General features: G+C 37.0%; 1 protein-coding gene across 3 annotated transcripts in view; it reads right to left on the bottom strand.

Moving 5' to 3' along the window:
- Positions 1-11,425, bottom strand: part of LOC107017729 (regulator of nonsense transcripts UPF2) — a 30,774-nt gene extending 19,349 nt beyond the window's left edge. The window contains exons 1-9 of one of the 3 annotated variants that reach the window (XM_015217970.2): positions 11,270-11,425; positions 10,565-10,658; positions 10,325-10,412; positions 9,495-9,697; positions 7,773-8,117; positions 7,059-7,163; positions 6,668-6,795; positions 1,554-1,730; positions 1,383-1,464 (exon numbers count right to left, since the gene is read on the bottom strand). In XM_015217970.2, coding sequence (XP_015073456.1) covers positions 1,383-1,464; positions 1,554-1,730; positions 6,668-6,795; positions 7,059-7,163; positions 7,773-8,117; positions 9,495-9,697; positions 10,325-10,412; positions 10,565-10,627 — 1,191 coding nt within the window. In that variant the 5' untranslated portion in view covers positions 10,628-10,658; positions 11,270-11,425. Of the gene's footprint in view, positions 1-1,382; positions 1,465-1,553; positions 1,731-6,667; positions 6,796-7,058; positions 7,164-7,772; positions 8,118-9,494; positions 9,698-10,167; positions 10,202-10,324; positions 10,413-10,564; positions 10,659-11,123; positions 11,148-11,269 lie in introns of those variants that run through there. The other 2 variants (XM_015217971.2, XM_027916735.1) reach the window with 2 other exon arrangements.
- Positions 11,426-12,529: the final 1,104 nt, after the last annotated feature.

The following is a 12,529-nucleotide window of genomic DNA, read 5'->3' as shown; positions in this document are numbered from 1 at the left end:
TTGTTTACGTTGATGATATTGTTATCACCGATAATGATCAAGATGGTATCACCGATTTAAAGCAACATCTCTTTAAGCACTTTCAGACTAAAGTCCTTGGCAGATTGAAGTATTTTCTAGGTATTGAGGTTGCTCAGTCAAGATCAGGTATTGTTATTTCTCAACGCAAGTATGCCTTAGACATTCTTGAGGAGACAGGAATGATGGGATGTAGACCCATTGACACTCCTATGGATCCGAATGTTAAACTTCTTCCGGGACAGAAGGAGCCACTTAGTAATCCTGAAAGGTATAGACGGCTTGTTGGAAAGTTGACTTATCCCACAGTGACTAGACCAGACATCTCTTTTCCCGTGAGTGTTGTAAGTCAGTTTATGACTTCCCCTTGTGATAGTCATTGGGAAGCAGTTGTTCGCATTCTGTGATATATAAAGTCAGCTCCTAGTAAAGGACTACTCTTTGAGGATTAAGGCCATGAGCATATCATTGGATATACAGACGCTGATTGGGCAGGATCACCCTCTGACAGACGTTTGACATCCGGATATTGTATTTTAGCTAGAGGTGATTTGGTGTGGTGCAAGAGTAAGAAACAGAATGTGGTTGCTCGATCTAGTGCAGAATCAGAATATCGAGCAATGGCGACAGCAACTTGTGAGTCAGTTTGGCTCAAACAGTTGCTGGGAGAACTAAAATTTGGTAAAATTGATCAGATGGAACTTGTGTATGATAATCAAGCAGCTCTTCATATCGTATCAAATCCAGTGTTTCATGAAAGGACTAAGCACATTGAGATTGACTGTCATTTTGTCAGAGAAAAGATACACTCCGAAGATATTGTTACAAAATTTGTGAAGTCAAATGATCAGCTTGCAGATATGTTCACCAAGTCTCTCACATGTCCTCATATTAATTACATCTGTAACAAGGTAGGTGCATATGATTTGTATGCACCAGCTTGAGAGGGAGTGTTAGAATAGGAATAAGTATTACCTACTTAGAATAGGAGTAGGAATAAGAATAGGAATAGGAATCCTAGTCAGAATAGGGTTCCAATGTAGTGTCTATAAATAGGGTCTCAATGTAACAATTTAGATACACAATTCAATAATATTTTCTCATATATTTCTCACAATTTCAACACACTTTCATGAAATAATTCAAGAAAACTATGGCTATGAGTACAAAGATCACGTAACACTTTTGAGTTGGGCTACATAATGCAAGAGCAAGTAGCTAAACAAAGGATACCAGAATAAAATTGATAAATATCTCCCACAAAGTCAACCTGAAAATTCCTTGTGACGATAGTTCCTGTTATAACATCAGAAACCAGAGGGAAGTAAAAGAGATAAGGCACATGATGACACCTAAATTCTTACAATTGAATGATCTTGCACTTTCGCAAGTTGTTCACTCAACTTTGGTTCTGCTTCTCCAAGCAATACTGCTGGAACAAATGCTCTGCGAAAGGGAAATTGTTACTTATGATGCAAGTCTATAACTTCAGGAAACTAAAAAAAGACCTTCAAAGTATACTGATGAAAAATAACCTGAGATCTGGTAGACATTCATAGAAAGCCCTTGTATCTTCATCATCCCACAGGGCTTCTAGGGCAGAAGAATCTTTACTACCACCAGGGGATGATGCATCTTCCCCCGATGTTACCCTGGTTGTATGACCATCCTCGGGCATCACCGGAGGTTGCAAGTCAAGTGCTTCTGCCAATCTGCAATACGAGAATGCAATAAATTATTGTCTAAATGTAAATAACAAAAAACATAAGAATTTTCTGGAATTAAAGTAAGGTACAAAACTAAACAAGCGAAGAGGCAGTTGAGAACATTAGCATAAATTCATAGTCAAAACCCACAAACACCTTCAAGGCATAACAACATACATAACAGAATGAGTTATGTAGGAAGAAAAGTATACGGAAATAAATGTAGCTAATGCACTGTGTAGCATCAAGACCCTAGTGAGAGAAAATTATTTGCCTAGCACCTTAACTTGTCTTAATTTCAGTTTTCACTGATTGCAAGTGCTGGTTTTGCAAAAGATGCTACGACATGGGACATATGCCCTCTTATAGCGGGTTAGGAGAGAGGCTTCAGGCTTCAATATGTTTTGGTTGTTGCTGGACACATTATCATCACTATAGAGAAAACAGTCTTCAGACTTACAGCTGATGGATTCATATTACACACATAAGCAGAGCCTCATGTAAGCGTTAAAAATAAATTCCCCCGTACTAGGGTGAGGGACATGCACAGAGATTTAACACCAAGGGAAATAGAAATACAGGAAATTCCCAGCTTTAACCTGTTTGCAACTTATACTAACTGTGAAATTGTCATTCACATTCAAGTAAAGTGTTCTTAGAGTTTGGATTGGCTTAAAAGTTGGTCAAACCTAAAGTCAGTTTTTGATTCCAGGAACTGTTTGGCTTATATGAAAATAACTTAAAATAAGTCAAAAAGACTTAAAATAAGTTGGGAAGTGTTTGGCAAGGTTAAAAATGACTTAGAATAAGTTTAAAATAACTTAAAATAAGTCAAAAACCAAAAGTAGGTCCCCCCCCTACTTTTTTGTTTTTTTTTTTACTTAAAAGTCATTTCAATTTGACTTTTTATATTTGACTTAAAAGCTACTTTTTCTAAGACAATCCAAACGGGCTCTTAATCCTTATACACTTTTACGAAGTATAGAAGTGCAAGTGCTCATGTTTGTAACCATTATCCCAGACCCGGAAAAAGAACTGGGCAACTTTTGGAGGGCTCCTACTTCTCTCTAGAAGCTAGAAAACTTAAAGATCTACACTACAAGGAGGCTTTGTCAACTCCTGCCCATACACTGGATGGCGGGTGCAGAAAATTGCACAGGTAAGTATGAGCAGATGTTCAGATTGTCAGCAGGTCAATTGCGGAAAGGAAACCTTTCTTTGCGACGTGCTTGGTGGGAAGGTTTGAGAAGAGAGTGACTTCACCAAATCTGGTTTCCATGTGAGCAGCAAAAACATGGGCAATGGAACTTTAAATTCTTCACTGGATCTGGTTTCCATGCGAGCAGCAAAGACATGGGCAGTGGAACCATGGATTAAACTATCTGTCTTCCATGGGAGACTCTACTTTTCTCTTCAAAATCTCTAGCGAGGCAGAGAAGTACGGTCCTTGGAATGGCGATGGAAAACAACTTTCTTAGTCTTCATAAATGATCCGAGGATACAGTTCTTCTGAATGTACAAAGGCAGAGAGGAGTTGGGGTGGTGAATGTGCTCGATTTGCCATTGTATCTTTGGTGCAATTATTTTTTCAGATTATTGGGGATAAGAGTGGGGGTTTCTTGGGGATGGATTGCAGCCACAGTGATGTGTTGTGGGTCAGGGTTTTGGTGAGGAAAGGGTGAAGTATGCAAGTGTCTACGATGGTACTAGGGGGAAACGAGAACTTCAGGGTCAGGTTAACACCAAATTTCAGCCCTGAAATTCTCAAAGAGAGTCGAGATAGGGAGGATAGAATGGGAGGAAGAAGAGATAGGAAGAAAGTGGAGAGAAAAAATCAATTTCCTGAGGAATAGAGGTCTCATTCACCAGCTTCCACGGTTGGAAAGTTTTTTACGGATAAGGGAAAGGAGAAGATTGACTACAGGTTTGAAGTTTAAAGGGACAGGGGAAGGAGGATTTCAGGGAAAGATCGAGTATACCCCTGAATTAGTGAACCTGTTTGGAGGAAGAAACTTAACCGGTTCACTAACAAAAACGAACTAGCTATCCATAAAAGGCTAGACATGTCGTTTGTGCAAGGCTGCAAGCTAGATCTTGAAAAGGCTTATGACCATGTAAACTTGAAGTTCCTTGAGTTCATTATGCTGAAGATGGGTTTTGGAGAGAATTGGAGAAAGTAGGTCAAGCTTTTGTATTTCTCACGTTTGCTACCCAATGTTGGTGAATGGCAACCCGTGTGGCTTTTTGGCAGTTTGAGAGGGTGGAGGCAAAGGGGTCTTTTATCACAATTCACACATGCTCTTCATTTCAGTGATGGAAGCTTTGAGCATGATAATGGATAGAGCTGTTGTTGGGGGACATAAAATAATCCAATGTTGCAGTTGGAGGTGTTGGGTCCATATTGGTTTCTCATCTTTTGTTTGCAGATAATACCCTAGTTTTTTTTTATGTAGATGCGGGTCAACTAGATATTCTAGGCTAAGAATAAACTTGGTCTCAGGTGGTGTGATGTCGGGCCTTAAATCAATCTTAGAAAATATGAGATCATTCTCATTGGTGAGTTGGAAAATATTGACTTGACCACTCAGGTTTGGCATTGCCGAGTAGGGGCTTTTCCTATACTTATTTGGATCTTCAGTTAGGGTCTTCTAATAAACACATTAAATCTGATACTTCAAAGAATCAAGAAGAGGCTAGCAGGTTGGAAGAAGAAATATTTGTCCAAAGGAGGGAATAAAGTACTTATTAAGAGCACATTATCATCCCCACTTACTTTGTCTCTTTTTCATACCCCTCCTAGTGTTACTGGAAAATTGGAAAGGCTCCGCAGGAACCTTTTTTGACATCAGACGGGTTCAAGGAATTTTCATTTGAACTGATGGGAGACTGTGACAACTCCTAAAAGTTGGGAAAGATTGGGAGTTAAAAACGTATCAGTCTTTAACAAAGCTTTGTTGGGGAAATGGTTGTGGAGATACCGAGTGGAGGTCCAATCCTTATGGAGAGAGGTGATAGTAGATAAATATAAACTGGTAATGGGGGGTTGGAGAACTAATGATATCACTTTGGCTTCAGGTTGTGGAGTGTGGAGGAATATCACGACGGGATGGGCAGAGTTTTATGAAAACATCTCTTTCAAGGTAGGGGGGTGGGAGAAGAGTTAATTTTTGGGGATACAAATAATGTGGAGACTTGTGCCTAAAAGATGAGTTTTCGAGCATTTACAGGTTTCTTGTCAAAGGGAGGCATTAGTCCGACATATAAGGGGGCCACGAGGAGAAGAAACGTTTAGGGATTTTAGGTTTATGAGGAATTTTCAGGATTGGGAAGCAGATAAGTTTCTAAGGTTGCAAGCTCTCCTCCATCAACATTGTGAGCCAAGTGACAGACCCGATACTTGGTGATGCTAGTTGGGAACAATTGTGATTTCACTAACAAGTTCTTTTATGAGGATCTTTTGCACATGCAGAGGAGGCTTTTCGTGTAAAGTCGAATTGGATCTCTAAGGTGCTGAGGAAGGTGTACTTTTTTACATGGTTAGATACTTGGAGATGCTAGTTGGGGAACAACTGTGATTTCTCTGTCAAGTCCTTTTTATAAGAAGCTTTTGTTGAGGGCATAGGAGGCTTTTCCTGAAAAAGTTGATTTGGATTTCTAAGGTGCGGAGGAAGGTTTGTTTTCTTCACATGGTTAGCTGCTAGAGGGGTGATCTTAATGGCCGAAAAGCTTAGGAAAAGAAAGATTGCATGCATCAGTTGACGTTACTTATGCAAGGTGGCGGGTGAGGATGTAGATCATATTTTACAACATTGCAGCTTTGGTCACGAGACTGGTAGCATATGTTTAGCTGGTTTGGTATTTTGTGGGTGATGCCTAGATCTGTGAAGGGCCTGTTGTTTTGTTCGAAAGCTGGAAGAAGGAAGAGCAGGGCATAGAATGGTGTTCCTTTGGCACTGATGTGTATCATCGGGAGAGAGAGAAATAGGAGGGCTTTCGAAGGAGTAGAAATAAGCTTTGGGCAGTTAAAGGAGTAGCCTCCGGTCCCTCATTTATTTTTGGTGCACCCATGTAGTTCCAGGATGTATAGAGAAATGGGTGTATTTTGTAGAGAACCATATCATTTTGTAGGCTCTTCACTGTTTGCTATAGTTCTTATATACAGCCTCTTTTGGCCTTCCATTAAATAAAATTGTTTACATCATCAAAAAAAATTATCAATATTAATAAAAACTAGGAATTTAGTTACTCCTAAATCTTTCAGCCAATCTGTCAAAAAAGGATCAATATTATAAAACTAGGATTTTAGTTACTCCTAAATCTTTCCAACTGTCATTCTGGTCTAAGTAGTCAAAAACTAGCCCTCCAAACCTAGGCCCCCTTAACTTTGTCTCATGTCTCCCACAAGAATTTCACAACCCACCTTCATCAAAATCTGCAAATTCTAGTCAGTAAGCTGTTTGAGGGAAATAACTAGGATAACAGAACTCATGCAAGCATACATGACCATCATCATTGGGTGTTACCAAAAGTCAGTATTCACTAAACCTTTCTCTAGTCTGCAGGAACATGAAAGATAGTTACTATAATTTGTTGTATGATAAGAGGTTCAAGCTTACAGTCAGTGGTTCACAGCAACATGCAAACTTGCATGAGAGAGGAATTTTATTAGCCTATTATCTCTAGCAACTAATGTGAAACACCATTTAGGAATGGTCAATACCCACGACGAAGATATTGGCTTAGAGTCGGGGGATCTGTAAATCACAGTGCTCGACTGAACAAGTAAGGATACAACTATTTCTTGCAAGCATGGAGCTGAGAATCTGAACACTCATAAAGTCAATACTCTCCTCACCTGCCTTTTAGGGTACAAAAGGAGTAAGCACTTGAGTTTCATCTGCCATGGCATCACACAGTACATCAATAGAAATATAGACACTTACCCTGAGATGCCACGATACAGCTGGTCATAAGCTTTCCGCAGTTTCTCATATGCAGAAGCATTCTCTTCATTCAGTTCACCTTTGGCAGATAAAATCTTTTCATTTTCATGCTCCATTTGCCGAAGTGACTTCAGTTTGGTGTCAAGAAGAAAAGTATCATCAGTCAACACAATTATCAAAAGGGACATTTGTGTGAATTTTTCAGAAGCTTTCAGGAAAGTAGCATAGACGAAGAAGATTCCCCGTACAAACAATTTTAAAGATGGCTCAAGCATGGTATAATTATTAAAGGCACCAAAAACTGAGGAAGAGAAGACTGATCACACTACTAATCCAGCACCTTCCCTTCCAGATTCAAAGTCTTCCAATTTAAGAGAGGAAAAAGCCTTACAGCATGCTCAGATTGAAGAAGTTCTACCGACGCATCATAATATGTTTGGAACGCCTTCCTAAAGAACCTTTTCTGATCAGTAGTCACATTAAGGGCCTTGAAAAGCTGCAGCAGTGGGCAACGTTATAAGGAATTATGAACGTGGAGAACATTAGCAGACTGTAATGAAGCATTAAACAAAGAAACACGTTAACAGCATCAAGTACTAGCAAGTTAAAACTCATCACAAACTTCTATTCTGAAGTCAAAACTGTAATTCCAAAACAAATTGGTTTAGAAGAGATGAGTCAGCAATCCAATCAAGACCCATGTCAAGTCATTGACTGACAATCCATCTAGTTCAACAACCTTTAACACCTAACAAAGACAACAATCAAGCCATGCTAAAAATGGTCTCTGCACTACGAAATGACATATATCCAAGGGAATCTATTCAGCTACAAGAGCTTTTGATAAAAACTTCATAAGGGCAAAATGGTAAGATCAACCAATCTATGGAAGCGCAGAACTAACAGAAGATAAGGGTTTGACCGTATATGAGTAATAGACTACAGAGATATTCTGAAGTATATTCCTTCCCCTGAGTTAAATAACATAGAGAAAAAATACTGATGTGCCATAAGAAGCAGAGAGCAAGCTATTTCCAATGCTAACTTTTCAACATTACATATTTTGCTCGGGAAGAGAGGAAGAAAGGAAAGGGAGGTGGTGTACCTCCTCAAGAATATCTTGGCCAGCCAATTGAAGCCCAAGCAGGTATCTTCCTTGTCGAGCAAAGCTAGCAAGAAGTGACAAATTAGTCTGAGTTGCATCTCGGTCCTTCAAATGCTCAACACTCGTGAGGTCCTTAACAATGTTCACAAAGATGCCAGTATCGTCAACAACTCCAACAAAGTAAAGTTCCAATAGAAGTTTTAAAGTGCTACGCTTTTTCATAGCCCTCGCATTTCTGTCCACATCTACATCCTCTGCAGCTTTTCCAGGAAAGAAGATTTTCACAAGACCTTGAACTAGACTTGGTGAAAAGTCCTTGTACCGCTGATGAAGCAAAGAACAGATCTGGGATAGGAAGAAGATGCATCAACAGAAATAGAAAACAATGTATGTCCAAAAGAGAAACACAAAGCTTAGATACATCAACAGAGATAGAAACAGTGTATGTCCAAAAGAGAAACACAAAGCTTAAACTTCACCTTTTTTTTATTTATATTATAAGCTTGTCTTAGGCAAGAAGGTAATAAGTCCTTTTTTACAAGACTCTAAAGAGAGAATATGTGCTAATTAAGAACCATAAAACCAAAAATACATGTCCTCTAAAGCATATGTCACTTCTAAGTTGACAGCCATGTAAGATACAATTGGAGAAAGTCAGCTAAGAAGCTTACTCTAATATGACTTTCTAGTTTCTACTGCCACACAAGTGATGGGATATGGTGTGTGTATTCTAATTCGCTCTTAGTACATTTTATTCTAAACTGATATTGCTTAGTACATAGGTAAGCTAAAGATTCCTTCCGGCTCTTCCCATAGGGATTTTATACAGTTGGTCCCCATGGTTCATATCAATGCCAAATTGAGTTTGCCAAGAACGTTAGGTGTGTCTACTATATGATACTTAGCAAAGGTTAGCCTCCATGGTTGTACAGCCTATGTACCGGTAAAAGTAGTTGGTACAATATAGTATTGATACCAGCAAATACTGAGTAATGTTTCAGATTTTTTACCACAAAAGAATTCAGGCAATGGTAATTAAAGGGAATCTAGAGTAGGGTAGATTTTCATGAACCGAATGATAAAACAGAACCAGACTCCCAAGAATGAAGAGGCCAAGCACAAAAGAAAAGATGATCTGAAGTCTGGATAGAAAAACTTAGTTCATCGTCAGCTACAGGGAGCATGTCACAACAGAGAAAAAGATGAGTCTCACCAAAGAGAAATTGCATAAGTTAATGGAGAGTGACAATTCCTGGTATCACTTCTGACAGCAATTAACAACAGAAAACAAAGGTGAAGTTTGAGGGTCCAATAATCTCAGTTTTTGAGTAATTCTCGTTAAATCACAATTTTTCTAAGGAGATTAAATAAACCCTAATCTTCGATTTAACAAATTTCTCCTTCAATTCTTGTCAAACTTCGGACAAATTTCTCCTTAAATTCTTGTCAAACTTTGGACAAACTTAACCACCTTTCGGCCAAGAAGTCCATTCTCAGCAAATATCAGCAGCAGCAGGAAGAACAAGATTTTGGAACACAGTATTCACCCCTAAAGCTATTATAGTTTGTTTTGACCACACTTCCCGCATTTTATAGGCCCGGTATAGTATGAAGACTTAAACTATATTTATTGTAGGCATAATCTAACAATTCCAGCAAGAGCAAGGCAGAGCAAACTTGTTTGAAAAATTAAACTAAATCAGAAATCAATCAAGTAGGTACCAGCACTGCAGCTTGTATGTCTGCAGCCCGAAGCTTTGCATCACAAATAGCAGTCACTGCTTCACTTACAAACTTGCTTAAGTTGACACTGCGCAACTCTTCCATCAAACCTTCTCGCTGCTCTTCATTAATCTGTTTTAGTTTTTTAATAACTGCAGTATTGCGCTTAATACTAGAATCCAATGTCCTTAGAAAACCAGTGTCTGAAATTAAAAAAAAAAAAAGGCAGGTCAGCCTCAACAAAATGTGCTGATATGTTCAACAAAGAATATACATATTCCATATCAAGCCAAATTCCCAACTTCTGAGTAGCTACATATGTGTTAGCAAGTGCTAACATAGGAGTAGAAAAAAAATAGTCATTGACCTTGAAAAGAATTGCCTCATAGAAAACCAAAACCAAGTAGAGGGGGAAAATATTGAATCTACAACAACATAAGTTACAAAAACCACTTTTATTCTTGTTACCCTTATGACCATGAAAGAAAAACAAATAGATTATGTATGAAATGAAGTGTAATTTAAAATTGTTTGTCTATAAACTACTTCATCCTGGGGCCAAACTTCTGACACCAATATAGCAAATCAAATAGTAATTTTATCTGGTTATTCCTACATGACATGTAACTTTCCAAGAAGGATTAAAGATAGTATTGTCAATATTCAGAGTTACCTAATTGTTACATGTCAATTCTCATGTTTATCACCTACAAGTTCATAAAAAACTAAAATGAAGGTAAAGGGAATGGAGGAATGGAACGAAAAAGAACTGGAGTGAGGAAAACAATGGAAGAAATGAATTCACAAATAAATACAACACTCAGAGTAACCTGGTCGTTCTGGATTCAGATTATTCTGCCTAAGAGCTATCTTTGCCTCAACAGATTTTTTGAATTCCTCATGACGAGCCAGAGCTTCCTGTATGAAGATACCAGCATAAATAATTGGAATAACAACTTAATTTCAGTAAGAAAAGGAAGGAAACACTAACAATGTTATTGTAATTTCATCAAAGCTGTTGATTAACCAAAGAAAACTAAGAAATCGTCTCTTGAAAATATTGACATTACCTCATCTTCATGTTTCTCTGGGTGTTCCACTCCAACACGACAGTCATCCTCAGGATGTTCCATCTTTGTCTATATGACTGTCTGCAGTCTTAAGCTATTCAAGAAATAATTTATTAGCAGGAATATTGACGATCATATTCTCTTTAATTATAACAATCATGGTAAACACACAAAAGTACTATTACAGATATTGAACATCTTCTGCGTTTGTCATTAACTGAAGAGCTCTACAAAACAGACTTTCATCATAAAAGAACTTATTTTTATCCTTATCAAAAAGAAACCTTACAACTTCAAGTTAACCAAATGTCGAAACTTTAGATAGTTAAAACTTAAGAATTGAAGCCCGTAGTCAGGTTAATTGAAAGAATTTACAAATTACTTCGAAATAGTGACTGAGAATTCATAATACAAATAACTATTTAAATTTACAAACAAGGGAGGACTCAACCCTAAAAAATAAGGGCCTCAAAAACCCCCAAGAACCGAAAAGCCCCAAATTCAGTTCAAAAACACACCGATACATCATGCATGAGAAAAACGAAGTTGAAATACGTACACATATACATCCGAAGACGGCAAATCGCAGAGAAAAGAAATAAATTCGACCTAAACGGAATATCAATAAAACGAAGAAACAGAAAGAGCAAGCAGTGAGTAGAACACAGAGAGAGAGTAAATCGAGAAGATGAAGGAGATACATACATATTTGAAGAGAATCAGAGCTGAACAAATCTTAGATGAAAATTGTGTAATGTTAATGGCGTTCCTAGGTGAGAAGCACCGTACTAAGAATAGCAGAAGGAACGATAAAAGTGAATTGTTTTTTCATTTTTGGAAAAAGGGTAAAAATTCTCTTAAATTAGTTAACATATTATTGTTTGGTATCTATTGTATGGTATTGCATATCATATTATATTATATTATTTTAATTAATATAATATTTAAATAAATTATATTATTATTCATCATTATATAATATCATACGTCGATAATTTAAATGATAAATATACAAAAAAAAAAGTAGGGTATAAAGTAGAGTTACTATGAAAAGATAGGTTAAATGATGAAATATAATTATTAAAGAGAAAAGACATAACGTCGTTACTGAAGTTGTCGCATATTTGCATAAAGACGTCTTAACTTTGGAAGTGTCCTATTGCCTCACGAAACTATCTAAATCCATAATAAATATACCCTTTTGACTAAATTTAACACCACTCGTGTTGTCACGAAATATGAGCGCGTGAAGGACTCTAGGTGCAGCTTCTAACCAACGTAAAATTGCACATGGCACTCCCAATTTGACTTATTTTTTAAAAAAATATAAAAACTCATGTATTAATTTTTTAAAACTTTATTAGAAATAGTTTTTAAAATTTTTCAAATCATTTTTCTCATCTTCCCTACCGCATTAGCTTACCCATATTTTTTGGGCATTCATGGCTTCCTTCATTTTTTTTCCTTTGCTGGTTTCCCTTTCTTATCATTGTATTTTTAAAACTGATGTTATTGTGTTCATTCTTATTTTTATTTTTTATTTTTAAAAAATAAATTAGCTTAGTGATTTTTTAACTCCTACAAATCAAGATTGGAATTTAAAAATAGTGAAACTCTGAGAAACTCGAATTGGGAGTAAGAAGATGGAGAAGTTAGTGATTTAAATGTCAAATTTAACTTGATAATATTTTGAGTATTTAGATTTAATAATTTGACGGAATTTATTTTTATAATTAAATTAATTGGTGACAGTTTGAGTAACAATTAATATTTTTACCGTGAAATCCGTTCCGCTATGGTAGATATGTCAACTGTTGCAGTATAGGTGAAGGCAATGGTAGAAGACAAAAGTTGAGGCGAAGAAGAAAGAGAAAAAGGAAAAAAAAAACAAGCAAAGAAATCAAATAAAAATAATTAAAAAAAATATTTTTAACACGTGGCAAGTGACTATTTATGCGTGATTTA

The sequence above is a fragment of the Solanum pennellii genome, chromosome 4 (assembly GCF_001406875.1).
Source record: "Solanum pennellii chromosome 4, SPENNV200".
Classification (NCBI taxonomy): Eukaryota; Viridiplantae; Streptophyta; class Magnoliopsida; order Solanales; family Solanaceae; genus Solanum; species Solanum pennellii.
Note: the sequence above shows the minus strand (reverse complement) of the source record. Positions and strands in the feature narration are given on the sequence as shown.